This window comes from Puma concolor, chromosome D1, assembly GCF_028749965.1.
Source record: "Puma concolor isolate L17-30 chromosome D1, mPumCon1.1.hap2, whole genome shotgun sequence".
Taxonomy (NCBI): domain Eukaryota; kingdom Metazoa; phylum Chordata; class Mammalia; order Carnivora; family Felidae; genus Puma; species Puma concolor.
Genome location: NC_141676.1, coordinates 76817062 through 76843357, shown reverse-complemented (window position 1 = coordinate 76843357; position 26296 = coordinate 76817062). Strand labels below are relative to the sequence as shown.

The 26296-nt window shown below is 38.2% G+C and overlaps 1 protein-coding gene across 1 annotated transcript in view; it reads right to left on the bottom strand.

Annotated features, from left to right (window-relative positions):
- HEPHL1 (hephaestin like 1) overlaps positions 1-26296 on the bottom strand; it is an 83949-nt gene continuing 57653 nt past the window's right edge. The window contains exons 14-20 of the mRNA XM_025928538.2: positions 24696-24836; positions 21002-21108; positions 9005-9227; positions 7350-7489; positions 2875-3037; positions 2109-2171; positions 1-2012 (exon numbers count right to left, since the gene is read on the bottom strand). Coding sequence (XP_025784323.1) covers positions 1810-2012; positions 2109-2171; positions 2875-3037; positions 7350-7489; positions 9005-9227; positions 21002-21108; positions 24696-24836 — 1040 coding nt within the window. The 3' untranslated portion in view covers positions 1-1809. The remainder of the gene's footprint in view (positions 2013-2108; positions 2172-2874; positions 3038-7349; positions 7490-9004; positions 9228-21001; positions 21109-24695; positions 24837-26296) is intronic.

Genomic DNA, 26296 nt, shown 5'->3' with positions numbered 1-26296 from the left:
TTTTATAATCTGGGAAACTTTATTAAAAAGAGAAATGGTATGTATGATCAAACTACTCTGTGGTTTCATTTTCATTTAAAAAAATAGACTAAGAGAAAAGGAAAAAATAACTAATTTGTTGTCTAGATGAGTTATAAATAAGGCATGTATCATAATTATTATTATGAAAGTATACAGCCTATACACAGATGAAAACTGTAGAGCACGTACTACAAAATCACATTATCAGTGGTTAGCAGGCTGGAATTCAAAATCCTTTGGGTACGCTGTTCGATATGACATTCGAGCAAACAACTACTAGCATTCGCCTCCTGTTTGATATAAGACTATAGCTTCTATCAAATTACCCGTTTCCCCTCACCAAGATGAAGATGAGAAAGTATGAAATATCCCGCCACCAGAGTATTTTTTTTAGGTCCTGCTCATTCACCTGGACATCCAAATGATCTGCTAAAGCAGATATACTGATATCACTCATCTGGCATTGACATTGGCATCGCAGGGCACCTCGAGCTAAGGGCAATGTCTCAGTCTAGTCATAAGCAAAGTTGCTTTTATCAATCTTAACCTAATGTTTAGGCATGCGTACAGAGAGTATGGATTGCTTTGTAATGGGTTGACTTTAGCTGCTGATATTTTAATTGTACATTTGAGCCTTTCTGAAAACTGTAATGCACATCTTCAAAGCTGATTTACTGATTACAAACTTCCCACTGGTATTCCCTTTTTCTAGCCTTTTCTTTTCTTTTTTTTCCTTTTGTTTTCTCCTCCCACAAAGGGCTATGTCTTTAAGAGGCATGGAATCAAGAATGTTTTAAGATCTCTTCTCGCAACCAGTCAGCTGCACTGATGAATTCTTTCTGGTGTTTTTCACATGATGAGGCTGTTTTTATTTCCTAGAAGATGCAGACATGGGAAGATCCTGCTAGGTGAATGAAAAATCAGACTCAGAGCTCAAGTCAAGACTTGCCTTCTGCAAAGTTTCCCTCCCTCGTACAATCTCTCACTCACCTTTTAGGGAGTCTCTGTCTCATCACAGGAGAACCTAGCCTGTGATTTTACAGCTTCCAGCCCTCCACATTCTCAACTATAAGTACAAATTCTCCAGATGATTTTTGGAAAAAAAAAAAAAAGTTGCAATGGAAACATTGTAAAAACATGTAAGTGAGGTGTAAACATTAAAGTATCTCTATAGGTTTGCATAAAAACAGCAGCAATTATTTTTTTAAATGCTGATACCTTTGCCTTCTGTGGCAAACTGCACAGGCTGTTTATATTCAAGTGGAAAAGGCCAGGAGAGCCGGCAAAAAGCCTCCCCAAAACTTCATCTGATCAAATTCTATCAGCAGATACTGAGTTAGACATTTTCGTGAACTCCTCAGAAAGTTATTTTCCCTGGAACGACTAAGAGAAGCATCTTACATAACAGTGTTGAAAAATCAGTGCTACTCCCGTTAGATGTCTGAGGACTTATGACTCTTTTCCCAAGGTCGTCCTTCTGGAAACTTGGGATGGTTAGCACTGTCTAATCTAAGAATTATGAGAAATGGAAAATAAAGATCCCTTTCAGAGGGTTTCCCCACTTCAGCAAATTCATTCAGAGAACAGGCCGAGTGTGTTTTCTCGGTCACACATATTCTCCTTTCTGTTTTTCATACCTGAGGATTATTCACAGCCCATTAAAAAATAAATAAGTAAAAGCAAATTGCTTTGTGTTCCGGACGATCAGAGCCTGATCCAGGAATAATGTAAACCTTTCTCGATGAACGATATCTTGTCCAGTTTCCCTGCTGAGGAAGGCCAGCTGGGTCACAGAGCATCCGTGGGGAGTGCGCAGGACTGGACTTCCTGGTACACACCCCGCTTCCTTGCAGAGTGCAGACTGAGGGAGAGAACCACTGTGGAGGCCAGGAGGAGGAGGCCGATGACGAAGAGGATGACCAAGGCTGCTTTGGCCCCCCTAGGACCCAGATTCTTGCCAAAGAAATAGAGCTGCTCCTTGCCAGGTTCTTCTGTGAACAAGAAGAGGTGAGGTGTCAGTCCTCTGCCTTTCCCCAGGGAATGAACACTGACCACTCACATGCAGGATTCGGGGAGGGTATCATTACCGTTGGGGGGCACTGTGGACGCTGCTCCAGACGGAGACTTGGTGGAGTAAGGGATCCTGTTGTCTGCACAAAGAAGACAAGGTGATTGTTTTATAAACAACGGAAGCAGATTCTTTTCATGACGTGAGTTATTTCAAGAGTTATTTCATTGTACCAATGAGGATTTTATCCCATTTGTATCCGCAAGTCTTTCTGAAATTCTCCCTTTTCTACTTCACACCAGTGCACATGCTGTTCTTACCCCATCTACCTTTCAAGCTTCTGCCCACCCATTAAGACCCAGCTGAAGCATTATAGTCTCTAGAATGTTTGCTCATGCCCCCCCAAACTATAAACCATTACCTCCTACTGCTGCCACTGAACCTGTCCTCCGTACTCTATTTTGGCATGTATCGCATTCTATTATAGTTACTATTTATTTATTTATTCATTTATTTATTTATGAGAGACAGACAGACAGACAGACCGAGTGCAAACGGGGGAGGGGCAGAGAGAGAGAAGACACAGAATCCGAAGCAGGCTTCAGGCTCTGAGCTGTCGGTGCAGAGCCCGAGGTGGGGCTGGAACTCACCATCTGTGAGATCATGACCTGAGCTGAAGTCAGATGCTCAACCGACTGAACCACCCAGGCACTCCTTATAGTTACTATTTATATGTCTGTTTCTCTTACTTGACTCTGAGCTCTTGGGGGGTCTAGTGCCCCCTATTTTCAGGGCGTACAGGAAGCCCGGTGCTATCACCCATCATCACTGACAGAAAACAGTACCTATGTTCCGAAGGACCGTGTAAGTTGTTTCCATGCCAGCGTGGATGTGGTCAGACACATGACAGTGTAACAGCCATGTCCCTGGGTGATCTGCAAACAGCTCAATGGTTTGGAATGTCCCAGGAAAGAGATCATACACATCTTCTCGGTAAGATTTATCTATCTGTGGAAAGAAGGTAATAAAGATAAGAGCAGAGGGCAATAAAATTGAGAATTGAAAAATAATAGAGGTAAATCAAAGAAAGCAAAAGCTGGTTCTTGGAACAGGTCAGTAAGAGTGATAAACCTTGTGGTAACCATTCTCCACAATGGCCCCCAATGATCCCTGCCTCCTGATATTCATAACCTCTGTAGTCCCCTTCTACCGTGTGTGAGAGTCGGTCTGTGAGACCAGCTGTGTGCGCCAGAAGTGATGGCATTCTACTTCCAAAAGATTTAGACCCTCTGTCTTGCTCCCTTCTCTTGGATCACTCAGCCTGGGGGAAGTCAGCTCCTGTGCCATAGCCACGTGGTGAGGAACTGAAACCGCCAGTCAACAGCCCTGTGAGTGAATTTGGAAGTGGGTTCTCCAGTCCCAGTCAAACCTGATGACTGCAACTCCAGCCGACATCTTGACTGCAGCCTCATGAGAAATTGCTGAATCAGAACCAACTAGTTAAACTCCTCCCAGATTTCCGACCCGAAAAATTGTGAGTTAGTGTTTGCTGTTTTAGGCCACTAAGTTTTGGAGTAATTTGTTACACAGGAATAAAAAACGAATACAAACTCATAGACAAACAGACCAAGAAAAAAAAGCCCACAGATTACAAACACTGGGAATGAAAGAGGGGGACATCACTAAGGCCTTACGGACATTAAAAAGGATAATAAAGGAATATTATGAATAACTGTCTGTGATTCTACAACTTAGGTGGTATGAACAAATTCCTTAAGATGAAAACTGCCTCACGTCACTATTCAGATTATCTGTTAAAGAAACTGAAATTACATTAAGACTTTCCAACAAGTTAAAATTCTAGGTCCATATGGCTTCATTGGCAAATTCTGCCAAACATTTAAAGCAGAAATAATACCAATTCTAAACAAACTCTTCCAGAAAATAGAAGAGGAGAGATCACTTCTAACTAATTTTATGAGGCCAGCATTACCCTGATACCCAAATAATACAAATACTTTACTAGAAGAGAAAGCTACAGCCAATATTCTTCATGAAAATAAATGTAAAATCCTTTAAAAAAAAACACTAGCAACTTGAATCCAACAATATATAAAAAGGATAATGCATTATGACAATCCTGAGATTGAAAACTGTTTCAAAACTTGAAAATCAATCTATGTAAATCACCAATGCACTAAAGAAAATAATTCACAGACTAAAGAAGAAAAATGTGACCATCTCAATAGATGCAGAAAAAGCATTTGATAGAATTTGCCATCTGTTCATGATAAAAACCATCAGCAAACTAAGATTAGAAGGAAACTTCGTCCACTTGTTAATAGGATCTATTGGAAAAAAAAAAAAAACCCTACAGATAACTTTATATTTAATGATGAATGACTGAATCCTTTCCCCCCATCACTAATCATATGCAACATTATCCTAGAGGTCCTAGCCAGTACAATAAGGGAAGAAAAGAAATAAAAAGTATACAAATGGAAACTAAAGAAATAAAACCATCTCTATTCACAGAAAAGAAGATTGTTTATGCAGGAAACCATCACCCCCAAATCTACAAAAAAGCTACTAGAACTATTTAGCAAAGTTGTAGGATACAAAGTCGATTATACAAAAATCAATTATATTTCTGTATATTGGCAATGAGCAATTAAAAATTGAAATAAAGACACTACCACTTATACTATCACCAAAACCTATGATATTACTCAGGCAATAATCCAACAAAATATGTGCAAGATCTGTATGCTGAAACTACAAAACACTGAAGAAAGAAATCAAAGAAGATCTAAACAAATGGAGAGGTATGCCACGTTCACGAATTGGAAGACTCAATATTGTTAAGATATCAATTCTCAAGCCAATGTACAGATTCAATGCAATTCCAATCAAAATTGCAGTGGGATTTTTTAATAGGAATCAATAGGCCGTTTCTAAAATTTATATGGGAAGGCAAAGATCTAGAATAGCTAAAATAATCACCACCTGATTTCAAGACTGGCTATCATACTAACGTAATGAAGACAGGGTGGTATTCAAGAAAGGACAGAGACGTAGATCAATGTAACAGAATGGACAGTCCCCGAACACACCCACATATATACAATCGATACGAGTTTGACACAGTGGCCTTTTCAATGAATGGTGATGGAATGACTGGATATCCATATACAAAAATTAAACCTTGACCGTATATGAACGTTAAAATGGATCAGAGGTCTAAATATAAAGCCTAAAACTATAAAACTGCTAGAAGAAAATCCTCGTAACCTTGAGTTAAGCAAAGACTTCTCAGATATGACACCAAAAGCATGATGCATAAAAGAAAAAAAATAAATTGTACTTCATCAGAATTAAGAATTTATGTTCTTTGGGGCACCTGGGTGGCTCAGTCGGTTAAGCGTCCAACTTGGGCTCAGGTCATGATCTGTTGGTTTGTGAGTTCGAGCCCCGCATCGGGCTCTGTGCTGACAACTGGGAGCCTACTTCTAATTCTGTCTCCCTCTCTCTCTCTGCCCCTCCTCTGCTTACACTCTCTTTCTCTCTCTCTCAAAAATAAATAAACATTAAAAAATAATAATTTATGTTCCTTGAAAGATAACATTAAGGAAATGAAAAGATAAGCCACCAACTGGGAGCGAATATTTGCAATTGCATAGCGGGTAAAGTATGTGTATGTATAAATCCCTCAAACTCAACAATAAGGAAACAAACAATGAAATTTAAAAAATGGGCATAAAATGTGGACACTTCACCAAAGAAGGTTTACGGATGGCAGATGGTAAATAAGCCCATGAAAAGATGCTCAATATCATTAGCCATTAGGAAAATGTAAATAAAACACAATGAGATACCACTATTTACTTAATAGGATGGTGAAGAAAAAATGAATAAAAATGGAAGACACCAAGTGCAGACATGGATATGGCACGAGTGATGCTCCCATACTTTTCTGGTGGGAATGCAAAGTGGCACTGCCTCTGTGGAAGTATTTTGGCAGTTTCTCATCAAGTTAAGTGTACACGTATCACGTGGTCTAGCAATCCAACTCCAAGGTATTTTCTCAAGGGAAATGAGAAGGTTCACAGGAAGATACGTACACAAATATTTATAATGACTTTACGTGTAATGACCCCAACGCAGAAAAGACCCAAATGTCCCTAAATAGGGAAACGAATTAGCAAACCGCAGTGTATTCATCCACTGGACTCCTACTCGACAATCAACTAGAACACAGTGTTGATGCACACGAGAGGGATGCAGTTCAAATGCCTACGCCAAGTGCGACAGGCCAGATTCAAAGTGCTATGGGTGGTATTTATGTGACATTTCCGTGAAGGCAAAACGAGAGAGATGGAAATAAATCAGTCAGAAGTAGCTGGCTCCAGAAAATGCAACACGAACATTTTAGGGGGTGATGGAGACGTCCTATATTTTAAGATGACACTACTGTATGTGCTTTCCAAAACAGGGACTTTTACTCAATGTAAATTACACTGAATTTTACAAGTTTACAGGCATAATACAAAATAATTGCAATTTTATTGAATTCTATAATTTTTACATTTTTTTACAATTTTTACAATTTTATTGTAAATTTTTACAATTTTTTTGAATTTTTACAATTTTTACAATTTTATTGAATTCTATAAATTTTCATACATTTTTTAACATGTGAGTTGAAAAGGCCAAATTCTGAAAAGCAGGATAGCCAGTTAAGATGTAAAACTGTAATCACTGTAGACTAATACTGGGTATCTTAAACTATGTTAAATAAATATACAGAGGGGAAAAATAGATGTTTTACTAAATATACTATTTATTCCTTCCTGTATAACTAGAAAAGGACCAATGCAGTTACTTCCACAGATTAGATGTGATGATTCTTTTCTATTCTATTTCCTTATAGATTTCACTAAGCACTTGGGATAACTTACTTACTTACTTATTTATTTGTGTGTTTGTTTATTTTTGAGAGAGAGTGGGGGGGCACAGGTGAGCAAGGGGCAGAGAGACAGAGAGACTCCCACGAGGGGCAGAGAGAGAGAAATTGCGGGGAGGGGGGCTAGAGAGAGAAAGGGAAGTGAAGCTCAAGCTTACCCAAAGCAGGACTCCTGCTTACCTTGAGCTCACCCAATGTGGGGCTCGAGCTCACCCAATGACGGGCTCACATTATTCTGTTCCAATCTCTAATATGAACCTCACAAGCCTTAGTGCCAAATAACTCTCTTTGTTCACAGTGAAAAATTGAATCTTTTAGTTCAAAAAGTCTTCCCCAAAGCATATTCCTTATACTCACTTTGAAAAGAAAGCTCTCAGCATGATAATGGATGGTATGTATGTCCACTTCATTTCCTAGTCCCAACAGATACCAGTTTGTCATTGTATCTTCATTCATGATAAGACCATGGAGATTCCCAAAAATCTTTCCATTGATAGCTAGGAAGGTGAAAAACAAAATAGCCTTCAATTAGCGGTCAGTACTTAATCTGGTTTTAGAAATGGTTCAAGATCTTTAGGTTACCGATATTTTCATCTACCTGATAAACATGTCCCCACCATTCTAGACCCAAAACTCAGATTACTAAGAAATCCTTATAGAAGAGAGACAGAAAAGGGAAGTAGTAGTTAATTTTTAAAAGCTACGTCTTGGGTAGCAACGTGTGCTGTTTGGTTGCTTGTTTGTTTGGCATATTCTCTTTATGGAGAGGGTTAGAGGCTCATTTGTGAGGCAGCCATTACTTATACCAGTCTATAGATGAGTGAACTAAAAGCACAGAGAATCAAGTTTATATAAATCAAAATTGAATGAATTAAGAGCCATTTCTTTAATACTTCACTTTCTGAGAACGAGTTTAGGGCAAGTTCCTAAGAATACCTGAATTTCCAAAAGAAGGAAAGCTTCACATGGGCTGAGCCCGTGACCTAACAATGACCAAAGCAAACTCAAGCTGGATTGACATGATGGAAACTCTCACTCTTTCTACTAACTTTTTATTCTGTGCACCATGGCACAACCAAATGAGTTACATTTATTAAAAATAGAGAGCATACTAAGAAATTTTGGGGAAAGGGAAGCAAAACTATAGGAGAAAGAGTAGCCGAATCAGAAATCAGCCTACTATATTCTAATCAATGTTATCAATGAACTGATTTTGTGATCTCAGGCCAGCCCTCTTTTTGTATACGTTTGGTCAGAGGTAGATCTTGGACAGAGAGTGTGGATGTGTCAACATATTACTCTCTTAAAAAACAAAAAAACAAACAAAAAAAACAACGAAACTACTGGGGCACCTGGGTGGCTCAGTTGGTTAAGCATCTGACTTCAGCTCAGGTCATGCAGTTCGTGAGTTCTGTGCTGACAGCTCAGAGCCTGGAACCTGCTTCAGATTGTCTCCCTCTCTCTCTGCCCCTCCTCCACTTGCGTTCTGTCTCCTTCCCTCTCCCTCTCCCTCTCCCTCCCTCTCTCTAAATAAATAAATAAATAAATAAACAAACAAACATTAAAAAAAACACCTTAAATTACATAGAATTAAATAAATAACATAGACACTTTAAAACAGAAACTTGATCATGGTGCTTCATGTCTCAGCAACAGTTAAACCACACCCTTAAATTTGATTAGCTAGATGTCATTGTGTATTCTTATAGAAATACACCAATAAGTGATGATTCATTTTTTAAGAATTACTTTATAGGCTTATAGTTTAGGGAGTCCAGCCTTCAGAGACAGAGCTCCCTAAACAACTGGTCCAGAGTCTCACTGGACCTTGCTGGCAATCAACCAATGGCTTAGTTCATTCCCTCTGAAGGAAAGTTTTGGAGGACTTTCCTCAGTCTAGGTGCCCCTGGGAATGGGAAAGGTTCAGAGAAGGAGGCTGGGGACTTCCTACAGTTATAGGAATTTCTATGAGTTTATCTCAGCAAGGGTTTCTTTTTAAACCTCTGGTGTACCATGCATTTTGTTGCTCTCTTCAAAATCGTCAGTGTGCTTAAAATCTCGTGGATCTTTATTGAGATACTTCTTAATATTGTCATCCAGATACCAGGATTCATTCTCATTAAATATCAAAAACAGGAGAGCAAATTCATAATCAACATCGCTTCTTCTTCCCTTTTCATTCAATACCCCTTCTCTGCAAATAATCAGAGGACCCATCAAACCGCTATACGTATCCTGAAAGAAAAATAGACTGAATTAGAAGAGCCTTTACATAGTTTAATAATACAGATTGCATGCTTGTACGAGTCATTGTGAAAAGACTATTGGCCACAAAATAAGTATTAAGAAGCCTTGAGTGTTCCTAAAGATGAACTACAGAGTGACCTCTTTGAGGGCTGAGGCTGTGTCCTTCCATCATCACTGAGTCTCCAGAGCATAGTCCAGTGTCTAGAACATAGAAGGTACTCAAATATTTGTTGAATAAATTAATTCTTATTTTTATTTTCTTGTTTGCTTTTCAAGTGAGACTACATGCAGATGCTTATATTCCATTTTCTATGGGTAAAAGTGAACAGGATAATTAGAAAATTATATGGGACCATGGATGACCTCCACGTCAAATTGTTCAGCCCCTAAGCTTTCTTTTGAACGAAAACTCCCATATGTCCAACTTCCTATTTAGATATTCCATCTGGATGTACTTCCTGCAACAATTCAATCTGCTGAGCATTTTTATAGTGGATTTTATTATTTCCCTCAGACCATTTCCTTCTCTGGAACTCTCTATTTCTGTTGACAGCACTATGCTATTTCCTGTCATTTAAGTCAGAAAACTTCATTTCAGTGTTTAATTCTTACTTCTTTCTCACGTTGTCCCATCTCGCTTGCTGTCAAATCTTATGTTTCTTTTCCCTTCACAATGCTTCTCCTTTCTGTGACTTTCTTTCCATTCCATCTGCCATCCATCTAGTGTAGGATCTTAATGCGTCACCCTGGATTAGAAATCAGTTCCTCTGTGGTCTCTGGCTCACCTCACCTGCTGCCTATCTTTTTGAGCACCATCAGCTTACTCTCATCACCCCCATATCTACCAGTCATCAGTGATTTTCCCATGATATTCCTACTGCATAAAATACAAATCCTTGACAGGGCTGTAAGCCCCTCATGTGCTCCACGAATGGATTTTTCTATCTTATAATCCCCAAACTGCTTTCCTTTCCTACCTTATATGATAGCCAATAGGATGCTCAACATTTTCCAAACATACCTTTTATTTTCCTATTTTCAACTTTGCTCATAATGTTCTCTCTTCTTAGACTCCCTTTCCAATGTCTCCTATATAGCTCTGTACTCCTACTGAACTCACCAGATTCCGAGTTGTATTATAATTATGGGTGTGCACATGTATTATTTTCCCCAAAGATGATAAATTCCTTCAAGATAAGAATATTTGCATCCCTCACAGAACTTGGTAGGTCCATTTGCATATTACGAGTGCTCAATAAATATTTATCAGGATGCACAAAGGAATAAACAAATGTGGGTTTCCCATAATTCCAATATATAACTTTATTTTTTCAAATGTCTTGTGTTTCTCTCCTGAACTCTTGCACTGTCCAGTACAACTCAAGGATGCTAATGCAGCCATCTAATATTTTAGAGGAAGGTTAGATAATCCTGCACCTTTTTTAAATAATGGGCAATGCTTCATTATATGTCAGATACGCCTTTAGTTAGGATTTTGACTTGCGACCTAAAGTTCGAGACTAGTTGTTTTATATATACATAGTTGACTTGAATTCAATATTGAATCTTTAGTTTATTTATTATTCAAATAGTTTATAGTTTTGGTTATTATGTTTGGAGTGTGCTTTCCTTCCTGAGTCCAGATAATAACATGGTAATGCCTTAAAAATGGTAGATTTCACACATCAAAATCCGTGATATAAACTCCATTAATACATATTTTTATTTTATAGTTATCTATTTACATATTCTCTTTTGCTTCCAGCTACCTTGTAAGTTCTAAATTTGGCAACTGAAACATTGGGATTTCGTGTGTGTGTGTGTGTGTGTGTGTGTGTAACCTATATTTTAGATAAGGGTTGGCAAACCTTTTTTGGTAAAGCACCAGATGGTAAATACTTTTTACTTTGTTGGCCATACTGTTTCGGTCACAGCCACTGTTAACAGAGACAATAGGCTCCAAATGGAATCACTTGTGCTAAGCCCATACAATTTCAGCCTCTCCCAGGAGTGGAATCTTAATCTGGAATGACATGGTCATCACTAGTGAGGTAATCTGCCTCATAGACTTCTGCCATCCCCCCTAAATGAAGGTGACCTTGACACAAACAATCCACTCTTTACTAGAAACCTCTTTATCCCACCCCCGTCTGCCTATGAAAGTTATTTTGTGCAGCTCTTTGGCGCTCTCTTCTATCTGCCAGATGGGATGCTGCTTGATTCGTGAGACACTGAATAAAGCTAATAGGAACTCTAAAATGTAGTCAATTGAGTTTTGTTTTTTAAGAGCATTGGTAGCCATGATGGAATCCAAAGTACATTCCTGATGGCATCAGGGACAATGAGAAACACAGGCATGGTACCTGCAAACCCTTTGAATTCTGTCTTTACTGCCATTTCTGAGGACTGTAGGAAAGTTTTTCGTGGTTCTGAGTTCCACTCTCTTTGTGTCAAGTTCCCAATCTAATTAGCTTTCTACAGTTCCCCATATGATTGGAATCTCCAGCCCTTGGTTCAGTCCCCAAATTCCACATTTGTAATTGCTGGTGGTTATTGGCTGGAATCAGACTGGATCCAACTTAAAAACCGCACAGTGTCCAAAATACAATTTTGTTTTACTTGCTTTGCGTAGGTAAAGTCTGTTGCTAATGGAAAATTGGAAGCCAAAAGCTACAAAATTGGTGGGCATGGGTTGAGCACGTAAAAGCTGTTACAACATCTGTTACCTAACTCTAAGACTCCTGTGGTAGGATAAGTTGGTCATGCAATGGATTAGATTGACACTAGGTCACTCACCAACTTAAGAAAACGTCTGTGCACAGAGGTACTCTGTAAAACACCACATAATCCCCAACCCAGTGGCACATCCCCCATAGGTATTAGTTTGGCTCCAAGAGACCCAAAAGCTTAGCTTAAAAAAAATGGGGTCCTCAAATTCCAAAGAGTTGAGCATGCCACCTTCTGGTACACCTGCTTATTTTATGTCTTAGAACTATTTCCCAGAAACTATAAATATTAACAAAATGGCAAAATCTAACTAAAGACAACCTAGAATTATAATGGCCATTATGGGGAACATTCCAATGAGACAAAATAATTTATTTAAGAAGTGCACTTAAAAACAAGGGTTTCCAAATCAAGCAAACAGAAAGGGATACTTATTTTATTTGGTGTGTAAAAGCTTCCAAAAGGCTTTAAGATTCCAAAACAGCTTCATTAAAATTTCCCTTGCAAGGGGCACCTGGGTGGCTCAATTTCTTAAGTGTCTGACTTCAGCTCAGATCATGATCTCATGGTTTGTGAGCTCAAGTCCTGCACTGGGCTCTGTGCTGACAGCTCGGAGCCTGGAACCTGCTTTGGATTCTCTCTCTCTCTCTCTCTCTCTCTCTCTCAAAAATAAAGAAAACATTAAAAAAATTTTCCTTGCAAAAGGCCAACGAAAAAACAAAGATGCAAAAGGTATCTAAAACAATACCTAGGCCTTCCTCATTATACCCTCCGAGGGGTCCATCACCAAAACACTGGCCCAGAAATTGAGGTCTATTAGTAAACAAGTTTTATGCCATGTTAACAAATTTACTCTGCGGAAGAATATATTGCTACAAATTATGAAATGTACTTTATTTTATTATTTTTTTAATATGAAATTTATTGTCAAATTGGTCTCTGGGTGTCGTATGAAATGTATTTTAAATTTGCCGAACCACAAAATACCAACGTAAAAGCTAACAATTATTTACTTTTTTATTTTCACTAGAAATTAAGGTGTTTAATGTTTAAAAATTCAATATACGTAAGCTGCTAGAAACAATAAAGGCAACAACTCCGTTCACAAGGAAACTAGGCTGTGTGCTTTTGGTAAAAGAAGATATGAGAAATGGAGATGCATTTTCGTTGAGGGAAAGGAAACCAATTTTGTCCTAAAGCAAGGCTGGTTATTTCAAAATAAGGAAGAGAGAAAACAAAGGACAAAATTTGGATTTGAAAAAGGAAGTTGTAGAAGGTTTGTAAAAGGGAATCTTGGGAAGGAAATTTTATGTGAGTCAAGCTGGCTAAGACTAATAAACTTGGTAAAAAAACATTTTAATATCAAAAGTATACTGATACATGGATAATGCTGGCCTTGTAGAATGAATTTGGAAGTTTTCCTTCCTCTTCTATTTTTGGAATAGTTTAAGAAAAATACATATTAAATCTTTAAATGTATCATTTAACTCACCTGCGAAGCCATCTGGTCCTGGACTTTTGTCACTTGGGAGTTTTTAGATTACCAATTAAATTTCATTACTAGTAATTGGTCTGTTAAATTTTTCCATTTTTTCCTGATTCAGTTTTGAAAGATTTTATCTTTCTAGGAATTTATCCATTTTTTCTAGGTTGTCCAATTTGTTGGCATATAATTTTTTATGGTATTCTCCCTATAATCCTTTGTATTTCTGTGGTGTTAGGTGTTATTTCCCCTTTTTCATTTCGGATTTTATTTGAGTCCTCTCTCTTTTTTTTCTTCTTAATGTGTCTGGCTAAAGTTTTATCAATCTTGTTGATCTTTTCAAAGAACTAGCTCCAGGTTTCATTGATCTTTTCTATTGTTTTGTGTGTGTGTGTGTGTGTGTGTGTGTGTGTGTGTTTATCTCACTTACTTCTGCTTTGATCTTTATTATTTTCTTTATTCTACTAGTGTTGGGCTTTGTTTGTTCTTCTTTTTCTAGCTCGTTTAGGTGTAAGGCTAGATTATTTCAGATATTTTTTATTTCTTGAGGTATTGCTATAAACTTCCTGTTAAAAACTGGTATGGCTACATTTCAAAGATTTGTTTAACCTTATAGGGCTTCCCAGGTATGTAACTGTTTTCTTTTCTCTTGCTGCTTTTAAAATTCTCTCTCTTGGGGCGCCTGGGTGGCGCAGTCGGTTAAGCGTCCGACTTCAGCCAGGTCACGATCTCGCGGTCCGTGAGTTCGAGCCCCGCGTCAGGCTCTGGGCTGATGGCTCGGAGCCTGGAGCCTGTTTCCGATTCTGTGTCTCCCTCTCTCTCTGCCCCTCCCCTGTTCATGCTCTGTCTCTCTCTGTCCCAAAAATAAGTAAACATTGAAAAAAAAAATTTAAAAAAATAAAATAAAATTCTCTCTCTATCATTACTTTTTGCCATTTTAATTATTATAGGTCTTGGTGTGGACCTCCTTGGGTTAATCTTATCAGAGGCCCTCTGTGCTTCCTGGTTCAGGATGTCTGTTTCCTTTCCCAGATTAGGGAAGTTTTCAGCTATTATTTCTTCCAATAAGTCTTCTCCTCCCCTTTTTCTTCTTTGGGATCCCTAAAATGTGAATGGTATTATGCTTGATGTTGTCGCCGAGGTCCCTTAACCTATCCTCATTTTTTATTTTTCTATTTTATTTATTTTATTTTTCCGCTTGATTGCTTTCCATTACCCTGTCTTCCAGATCACTAATCCATTCTTCTGCATCTTGTAATCTGCTGTTGATTCTCTGTAGTGTATTTCTTTTTATTCAAGTCATTGAATTTTTCATGTCTGACTGGTTCATTTTTGTATTTTCTATCTCTTTGTTGAAGTGTTCATTGAGTTCATCCACTCTTAAGCCCAGTATCTTTATGACCATTGGTTTGAATTCTTTATTAAGCATGTTGTTTATCTCCATTTCATTTAGCTCTTTTGCTATGGTTGTGTCTCATTCTTTCATTTGGGACCTATTCCTCTGTCCCTTCATGTTGTCTAACTCTCTGTGTTTCTATGTAATGGAGAGGTCAACCACATCTCCTGCTCTTGAAAATGGTGGCCTTTGTAAAAGATGTACTGTACTGCCCTGTAACACGTTGTCCTCCCATCACCAGAACCATGTGATACAGGGATGTCTCGTATGTGAGTTGTGTGCTTCCTACTGTTGTGGCAGAGACATGTTTGCTTTCAGTGCAGTGAGCTGCAATGACCTGCTGTGGACGTACAGGGCAGGGTTTGGTCCCTAGGCTATTGAGGGGCCCGTCTGAGACTGCCATGGGCTTGCAGGTGGGCAAGGTCAATATGTCACCCTGATACCAAAACCACACAAAGACACTACCAAACCACACCAAAACAAAACAAAGTCCCAAAGCCACAGGCCAATATCTATGATGAACATAGATACCAAAATCCTCAACAACATATTAGCAAACAGAATTCAACAGTACACTTAAAATCATTCCCCACAATCAAACGGGATTTATTCCAGGGATACAAGGGTAATTCGATATTTGAAATCAATGTGATACATCATATTACAAGAGAAGGGATAAAAACCATATGATCATCTCAACAGATGGAGAAAAGCATTTGATAAGATACAACGTTCATTTTTGATAAAAACTCTCAACAAAGCGATTTTACGTATCTCAACATAATAAAGGTGATATATGAAAAACCCACAGCTAACATTATCCCTAATAGTGAAAAATGGAGAGTTTTCACTTAAGATCAGGAACAAAACAAAAATATCCACTGTAACCACTTCTATTCAACATAGTACCAGATCCTAGCCATAGAAATAAGGTGAGTAATCTATATATAGGAAACCTTAAAGACTCCACCAAAGAACTATTAGAACTGATAAATGAATTCAGCAAAATTGCAGCATATGAAATTAACATACAGAAATCTGTTGCATTTCTACACTAATAATGAAGTAGCAGAAAGAGAAATTGAGAAAACAATTCCATTTGCAATTGCACCAAAAAGAGTAAAATACTTAATAAACCTAACTAAGGAAGTTAAGATCTGTACTCTGAAAACTATAAAACATTGACAAAAGAAACTGAATATGACACAAACAAGGGGAAAGATATTCCGTGTTCGTGGGTTGGAGGAACAAATATTGTTAAAATGTCCATATTACCCAAAGCAATCTACAGATTCAGTGCAATCACTATCAAAATACCAACAGCATTTTTTACAGAACTAGAATAAATAACACTAAAATTTGTATGTAACCATGAAAGACTGCAAACTGTCAAAGCAATGTTGAAAAAGAACAAAACAGTAGGTATCAACAATACCAGATTTCATGATATGCTACAAACCTGTAGTAATAAAAATAATATGGTAATGGCACACAAATAGACACAGAGATCAATAGAACAGAATAGAGATACTTGACATAAATCCGTGATTATATGGTCAGTTAATCTATATCAAAGGAGGCAAGAATATACAATGGGGAAAAGACAGTCTCTTCAATAACTGGTGCTGGGAAAACTGGACCGCCACATGCAAAGAATGAAACTGGGCCACTTTCTTACACCATACCCAAAAATTAACCGAAATGGATTCAAGACCTAAATGTGAGACTTGAAACCATAAAACCCCTAGAAGAAAACAGGGTAGGAATCTCTCTCTCTCTCTCTCTCTCTCTCTCTCTCTCTCTCTCTCCCTCTCAGTAGGAAACTCTTTGACATCAGTCTTAGCAAGTTTTTTCTAGATATGTCTCCTCAGGCAAGGGGAACAAAGGCAAAAAAATAAACAACTGAGATCACACCAAAATAAAAAGCTTTTACACAATGAATGAAACCAGTCACAAAATGGAAAGGCAACCCACTAAATGGGAGAAGACACTTGCAAATGATTTTTGAATAAGGGGTTATATTACAAATATATAAAGAACTTATACACCCCAACACCAAAAAAACAAGTAACCAAATTTAAAAATGGGCAGAGGATTTGAGTACACATTTTTCCAAAAATATATCCAGATGGCCTACAGACACATAAAAAAAATGCTCAAAATCACTAGTCATCAGGGAAATGCAAATCAAAACCACAATGAGGGGCACCTGGGTGGCTCAGTCAGTTGAGACTTCTGCTCAGGTCATGATCTCATGGTTCATGGGTTCAAGCCCCAGGTCGGGCTCTGTGCTAACAGCTTGGAGCCTCCTGCCTGCTTTGGATTCTGTACCTCCCTCTCTCTGCCCCTCCCCCACTTGCACACTGTCTCTCTCTCTCTCTCTCTCAAAAATAAAATAAACATTAAAAAAAACACACGATGAGATAACACCTTACAATAGTCAGAATGGCTAGAATCAAAAAGATAAAAAAGATAGCAATGTTGGTGAGGATGTGGAGAAAAAGGAACCCTCTTGCACTGATGGTGGGAATGTAAATTTCCATAGCCTCTGTGGAAAACAGTAAGGAAGTCCCTCAAAAACTTAAATATAGACAAACCATATGATCTAGTAATTCCACATCTAGGTAATACCCAAGGAAAATACAAACGAATTCAAAAAGATATCTGCATCCTTATATTTATTGCAGTGTATTCACAATAGTTAAGATATGGAAGCAAATGAAGAGGAATACAACGGAATATGACTCAGCCTATAAAAAGGATTTGTGAGACTGTGCCATTTGTGACAACGTGGATGGCCCTAGAGGGTATTACGCTGAGTGCAATCAACAAAAGAAATGAAAATTCCATATGATTTCATTTATATGTAAAATCTAAAAAGCAAAAAAAAAAATGAATAAAGAAACAAAGAACAAACAAAACCAAGTTAACTCCAAACCAAGTTAAACTAGTGGTTTCCAGGGGCGCCTGGGTGGCGCAGTCGGTTAAGCGTCCGACTTCAACCAGGTCACGATCTCGCGGTCCGTGAGTTTGAGCCCCGTGTCAGGCTCTGGGCTGATGGCTCAGAGCCTGGAGCCTGCTTCCGATTCTGTGTCTCCCTCTCTCTCTGCCCCTCCCCCGTTCATGCTCTGTCTCTCTCTGTCCCAAAAATAAATAAACTTTGAAAAAAAAATTAAAAAAAAAAAAAAAAACTAGTGGTTTCCAGAGAGGCAGTGGATGGGTGGATGGGTGACATAGGTAAAGGGAATTATGAAGCACAAACTCCCAGTTCTAACATAAATAAGTCTAGGCGATGAAAAGTACAGCATAGGAAATATTGTCAATAATATTGTAGTAATATTATATGGTGACAGATAGTGACTGACATTTATTGTGGTGAGCATTGAGTAATATACAGAAGTGTTGAATCAGTATGTTGTACCCCTGAAACTAATAGTATGTTCATTATCCTTTTAAAAAACAGTACACTGGTATAAAGTGAGAATTTAGTTTCCTCTCTGTTAAAGTGATAAAATTTTCTTGGATTATTGATATACTCTTGATAAGAGATAATAAAAGGTGTGTGTATAGTTTTCTTTTTTTACCCAGATTACATAATCTGCCTAGAAAACAGAGATTCTATCTTATCAAAATAATTTTCTGTATTTCATGTTGTCTTTATCAAGTCTTCAATTCCTTGAAAGAGCTGAGTCTTCTCTACTAGAAGAGCTAAGATATTTTTAGAACTATTTAACCTTCTGTATTTGTGTATTTAACCCTCACTATTTAACCTTGTGAAATCTTTGTCACTATGGTTAAGTGGATAACTATTTATTGTTTCACAGAGACCTATGATCCTCTTTGACCAAGTGTTTTTAAATCTTTTGATATTTTTCAGAAACCTCCCAAAAATCAAATCCTAAATTAAGCCGTTTTGACCTTGAACCAACTTTGGGGATATTTTAAGAGGGTCCTGGGATATCTCAAAAGATTTGTTCTCTCCCCTTATTGAAAGAGAGATGTTAAAGTAATTAAGTGTATTTGATAGGTTAAATTACATGAGAAACATTGTGAAATAAGAAGTAATATTAAGCCTTTTTTATATTATATTCATATGGATATATATTATAAATGTTCTAGAAATTGATTAAATTCCTAGAAATTTGATATACCCTAGTATAATTTTATCAGTCATAATTCCATGTATTATTTTAAAATGTATATTACAGAAATAACCAAACTTCCTTATAAATTCCATTATAATGAACTCTCATCAGATCTTTAACCATGGAAAATTTTGAAGACTTTTATCATTCACAGAGAGTTATTATTTACTCTGATATTTTTGTAGGAGTGAGACTCATAGAAAAGGCCTTATCAAGTGCTCCTGACCATTGACACTTCTGTAAAACTAGATCTCAAATACACATCTCAAAGCTGAAAAAGGCTCCAACACCTGATATCTGTTCCTGTAGAAATGCTAGAGATTTCCAAATCAAATTGACTAGGAAAAGAAATAGCCTACATTGTGATAAACTGCTTCCACCCAAGATGCCACACCGAAGCTGCATGCTTTAACTAAACATGAAACCCTTCCTTCTTCTCTTTCCTTCCTATACTCTGGCATTGGCCTGGAAAGATAACACCATCATCTATATCTCTCAGGCCCTTGCTAAATGGCGGGGGGAGGGGAGACAGAAACCTTTCAGACTGCTAGATTTGTCCTCAAAATCCATGATGCTAAAGACCCTGTGATCCTCCCTCCAACCAATTTTTCTTCTATTCTCAATTGACACCCCCCCCACCACCACCAGTTAGGAGTGCACTTACAAAGTCCAACTTTTATGGCCAGAATATCCAGTATCCCATTTTTACCTTTCTCCAGTTGTAACTGTACTTTGCTCAGTTAAACACAAATACCTATGCAAATCATAGTACATTTTCACCCCTACATTCTTATGATTATGTAAATCAGATCTGCCCCAATCACAAAAAGATCTCACTAAAAGTATGCATCTTTGCAAAGCCAAAGTTGTACTTGATCATATGATAGCCTTTTATTATCTTTTAGCTGAACAAGGAGGTGCCTTTGCTGTGGCCAACACCACTTGAACCTGGATAACATTTCTGGGAAGTTGAAACTCAGATACACGAAACCACTGAACAAGCCACTTGGCTTTAGAAAGTGACTCCTTCAACCTGGTCTTTCTTTGACTTATTTGATTTTGATTGGTTTGGGCCTTGGAGACCATGGTTCCAAAGTGCACACCAGATATGGGGGATTATTCTGCTTATAATAATCACAGTAGTCTCCCTGGTGCACTGTATTCCTTCAAAAGCTTGAAATGCATTTTCATGGCTGCTAAACAAGCAAATGATCTCACTAAGACTAGAACACAGAAAAAGAATGAAGAAAATGACCAATTTAAGAAATGTGAACCTAAAGTTGTGTCCTATAAATACCACAGAGATTCAACAAAAAGCATTATGACCTGTGAATACCACACAGAAGATGAACAAAAATTGTGGGAGCTTCAGAGCAGTAGCTGGGAGAGGTGCTAATGCCTTAAATTTTTATCACATCTCTCAATTAAGATGAGAGTCTGATCAAAACAGGGGAATTGTTAAAGAGAGAGGGAGAGAGAGAGAGACAACAGGTCCAAAATAGAGTCACTTGTGCTAAGCCCACATCACCAAACTAAGGCTTAATTCCTAGGTTAACTAAAGTTTCAATCTCTCCCAGGAGCAGAATCTTAAACTAGTCAATCTGGAATTACCTGATTAGCAGTAGTGAGACCACTGCTATTCCTCAAAGGAAGGTGACCTTGCCCCAGACAATCTCCTTTTTGCTGGCAACTTCCTTGTTTTGGCTCCTTCCGCCTATAAAAGTCTCTCATTTTTGTACACTTCTTCAAACATCCTTTCTATCTGCTAGATGGGACGCTGCCCATGAATTGTTGAATAAAGCTAATTAGATCTTTCAAATTTATTCAGTTGAATTTTGTTTTCTTAATACTATTCAATTCAACCATAGACAATGTTCACAAATGTGCATGGCCATAGTTTGAGATCCCTGCTGTTGGCCATTACACATATACACACCAGAGTTGTGATAACTTGAATAATCGATTTAAAGTCATATTACTTTAAGCATTTTGGTTGCCCCCTTCATCTTACCTTCACAAAGTTTGCTGTTGAATAGTAAACCCACGGAATACAATTTGGGTCATTTGGTCCTGGACCAGACCTTTTAGGGACATTCCACCTGTAAGTTTTTATTTCTCCTGAAACAAATGAGAAGTAATAGAAAGAATTTACTAGTGTTACTTCTGGTCCAGATGTTTTACCTAAAGAAATAACAAACAGATCTTTATGTACTTTGGTTAATATTTATTACTGGGGAGAATTACTCATTCATTAGAAATGCTCCAATTAAACTCACATCTTGAGTTTCTCTATTCTCAAAATGGCAGATTTTTCATTTCAGACTATAGCTTTCTTTCTAATTTGCCCTATATATTATCAACTGATGTTTATTCAAGGCATAAAGACTTATTTTATTTTTCACTGTTTTTTCTCCTCAAATTCCATATCTCCCTCACAAGAGCTATGCTTGAACACACTTGAGTTACTGTAGGACTCAGCCTTGATTTCTGATTGAATCACCAGGGAGCTTTGTAAACTCTTAACTGCTGAGATCTCATTACAAACCAGTGAAATTAGAGTATCCGGGGCCTAGGACAAGGGCATCAGTATTTTTTTTTAAAGATTCTCAGGTGATTCTAATGTGCAGATAAGCAGGACCTATTTAGAACCAGAGAGAATCAGAGAGACTTAGTTACAAGTCTCAACCCTATCACTTCCTATTTATCTAACCTTTGACAAGCTACTTGACTTCATTGACCTTTAGTCTCCTTATTTGTAAAGTGGGTTAGTCATCCATTTTTCAGATTGTTGTGAAGTTTAAATAAAATTAAATGCCTAGGTTAGTGTCTCACATTGAAGGCAGTTAATAAATGTTTATTTGTATGTATACTAATAACAAACGTATGCCAGGGACTACATCTATGCATCCCCTGTGGCTGACCCAGAGCCTTGCAGAGAAGTAATAAATAAACTCACATAAATTAGCAAGATAATCACATTGTAAACGTCTCAAATAAAAACGACATTTAAATCATTATCTCCTTTTGAACTGTCTAGGTCCCATCCCCACCCCATCAGTACATACAACCTATAGCTGAATGTGAGCCACAAGGTTAAACAAAAATTATGCTTACATGAAACTGCTCCATATTTGCAAATACACCAGTAGGTTAGCAATATAATTTTAGGTCTGGTTTCCATTACCTTTCATAATAGCCCCCCTGCATTGTTAATTGTAAGATAAACAGCTGATATTTAGCTTCCTAAATGCAAATAGCTAAGGGGTGGTGTTATTAAAGTTGGAATGATTCATTGTTCGCCCCAGTGGGGGGTGCAGCTCTAAACAAAAGAGGATGTTCTGTGCATGTTTGTTGAGTGGCATCTTGAAGAAGAAGGAGGAGGAGAAATCTGAGAGGGGGCTGCTTACTTTTCTTAGGCACTAGTTTGCTTTCCTTATCTCAGGCATGCCTAGAATAACCATTCTTCTCCAATTTGCATGGATTTCGTGCACCAAATTAGTTTCTTGCTCCTACCCCTAATCTCTGGACTCTCCCAAGACTTTCAGGCTTGTCAGAGACCCTTATAGAATCAGAGAGGGATCCCTTATAGGGATTCTCCCCTCAGAGTTTCAGTGAGAAAAATGCTTCTCTGCCATGTTCTAATCATTCTCTCTAACCCCATAACCCCATCAAGGATGCTTAGAAGTCTAGTCAGCACAGAAGAGCTATGTCCCTTACTAGTCCTCACCATTAGGGCACAGCAGCCTGTGAGGGCTCACCCAGCAGGCCCAACAGCCCTATCAGACTGCCTACCCATGCCTGATTGGCACTTTTCTTCCTCCCTCCTGAGTTGCTTTTAACCATCAAAAATGAGTAATTTTAACTGCTTTTTTGACCCATTTAAAACCATCTCCCTCAGGGGTGCTTGGGTGGCTCAGGTGGCATTTGACTTTAGCTCAGGTCATGATCTCACAGTTCTTGGGTTCGAGCGCCACATCGGGCTCTGTGCTGAAAGCTCAGAGACTGCTTGGGATAATCGCTGTCTCCTCTCTCTCTGCCCTTCCCCCACTCGCACTTTCTCTCTCTCAAAATAAATAAACTTAACATAAATAAATAAATTAATTAATTAATTAAAACAATTGCCCTCTTCATAAAAGCAAGACATCCATTACAGAAAATGAAGAAAGTACAAACGTGAAGAAATAGAAAAGAGTATCAACCTAACTATTACTTAAAATACTACCCAAAATGTACAGCCATTATTAACATTTTGGCTTATTTCCTTTTTAACCTTTTTTCCATACTTGTATTTTGCTTAATATGATACCACAGGTTTTTCTCATGTCATTAAAACCTTCACATCCATTTAATGGCTGTGTAATAGTTCACTGTAAGGGGATTCCAAAATTTAAGTATCTCCCTATAGACAAACATTTAGAACATTCATGAGAGACTTCTTAAAGCAGTAAAACACAGGCTCCTGAATTGGGGAGTAGGGTGGGGTGCGGAGAGGCAGGAGAGTTTGGGATTGTGTCCAGTGAAGATTTCCTCCCCCCAACCCCATCCATGTAAGAGTATCTTGCTAACGTCTTCTGGTGATGCATCAGAGTGTTTTCTTTTCTTCCTTCTATGCATCTTTAATTTTTTCCAAGGCTTATATGACTTTTATTGTAATTACTATAGTATTTAGTATTATTCATATATATACATAAGTAAAGTGGCATATAATTCCCCTGTAATTACACCTATGATTGCTCTCAATTTCATAGCTGAAGGTCACAGAGGCTCTTAACATTTACTACAACCATATTCCAACTGTGCAAATGTATGGTTCTTTTAATTATGAGATCTTCTCTCCCTTCAATGCATATTTTAAAACTCAACTGGAGTTCTACCTATTTTATAAGGCTTTCTCTATTTTCTCTGAATCAATCAATCGATCTTCATGGATTTTCCTTCTCTGAAATTTTTATAAACACTCCCAGATACATTCTTGAAACTCTCCACCAGTTAGAATTTCATTATGTATAGTCTGCATTACTACTGAAATAATTCATCTTGCTTGTCTTGTTTTTCTTCCAAACTCATTTTAAGCATCGCAAAAGAAATATATGGTTAAGCGCATAGGTTCTGAAATCCAACAGATTGAGGTCCTGCCATTACTAATATATGACCTGGTCAAGCTCACCCCTCTGTGTTTTAGTCATCTGTTAAGTGGACGTGACAATAGCGTATTTCCTCAGTTACAGAATGAGCATTTTTCACATTTTCACATAACTGAAATCAAGATGCATCTTCAAATCAGTGGCACGTTAAAGTTTAATTGGCAGTGTGTTTTTTCTTTTTTTTAGTAACAGATCAAATAATGATGGATATTACAACCAATGGTATCAGAGTCCGTGACCTATGTTAGTGTCTACCTTGCTAGAAAATGAGATTATTAGTTTTTTTAAAAAACATATAAGGCACAGCACCTGGCCAAAGATGAACATTCAATACGTGTTAGCTATTATTATGTCTTACTACACTTTTAGGTCCCAAATGGAGCCCTAGAAACACCATAACCACTTGGTCATTAGATGAATGATGATTTCATACTGGGAGTGACTGGGTGATGGCTGGAACATATTGACACTAACATGAACTTTCCACGACCCTTCAAAGATCAGAAGAGAGTTGAGTCCAGTGTCCTTATCAGCATGGAGCAGATGTGTGGTGTAACTTACCTGGCTTTGTGATGGGCACTTGGAGTTGCTTCCCACTATCCATGTCTTCAATACCATGGGCTGAGATGGAGTAGGGCCGCTTAGCTTTGTTCTTAAATATGACCAGGATGGAGTCACCCACCTCGGCATGAACCATTGGGCCTAAAGGCAAAACACAGGCCTGTGTGCATTATCGTTGTTCTTTTCAACATTGATATAATATAAATGTAGATCGTATTTGGCAAAATAAAACAAAGGTTGCCTTCTTCATTAGTGCACTTCCTTTGGAAGGCAATATACGTAACATTAAATACTCATGTAGTATTTGGCAATTGGACCAACCTGGGTTCAAATCCTGCTTCCTTCACTTATTAGAGAGGTCTTGGGAAAGTTAAGTAACCTGCCTGACTCTCAATTTCCTCACCTACGAAATGGGTTTAATAACACCTATCGTAAGGATTAAATAAGATAATGTATGTAAAGCGCTTATCTCAGTGCACTGAAACACAGTAAGTACTCAATAAATAAATGCTGCCAATTTTACTACTGCTGAGACATAATCTCCAGGAAAAGCCATATCCACATGATATGGTGGCTTTTCAGTTGTATGTAACCTTTGGTAAGTCTGAAATCGCTCATTTTCTGGTAAATGGATATATTAATAACCACCACCATCATGAGGATCCAAAAAATATTGTGTATAAAAGGGATTTGAAAGACAAGAGCAAAATTAAAACATCCACGTGCTGATTTATGATCAATACAGTGATTTCATTAATGCACATCCAGTGCTGTGTCCCAGTGTTTGGATACCTTGAGGAGATGTGTGCTCCTCAGCACTCATGCACACACATTTCTGTGAGAAGCAACCCTCCTGTGTGCCACTGGGAATCGGCCCACACCCTGCTGGACCAGCATGACCGTGGGATAGCCCTCGCCCATGCCGGGTGCTCCTCACCTCTCCGTGCCTCAACAGTGGCACAAATGCAGCTTGCTCAGTGCAGGCGCCCCCCTGACAGAGCACCAGACACACCGGGGTCATGTGACACTACTTCGAGAAGGATGGAACAGACTCCCATTTGGGAGTCACCTTAGACCTGGTCCTATGGTCCTGAGGGATTTATTTGCATTCTTGGGTGCCCATGGCAGTCTACATCATAGAAAGACACACTCATGGTAGGGAGTCTGAATATACCCATCCAGTCTTTACTGATGGTCACAATTGCTTTTCTGAGAAAGGCCACTGAAGTGTTAAATCAGCCTAAAATTTGTTGGACTGGGGTGCCTGGACGACTCAGTCAGTTAAGCCTCCAACTTCCACTCAGCTCATAATCTCGTGGTCTGTGGGTTCAAGCCGCACGTTGGGCTCTGCTGACAGCTCGGAGCCTGGAGCCTGTTTCAGATTCTGTGTCTCCCTCTCTCTCTGCCCCTCCCCCATTCATGCACTCTCCCTCGCTCTCTCTCTCTCAAAAATAAATAAACATTAAAAAAAATTTAAATCAAATTTGTTGGGCTATTATGATCTTTGGAGGCAAATACTGAGTATGAATCAGGAAGTGTATGAAAAAACGCTCTTTTATTTTTATGATAGAGCTAGAAAAGAATGCATGTTTTTAAACAGC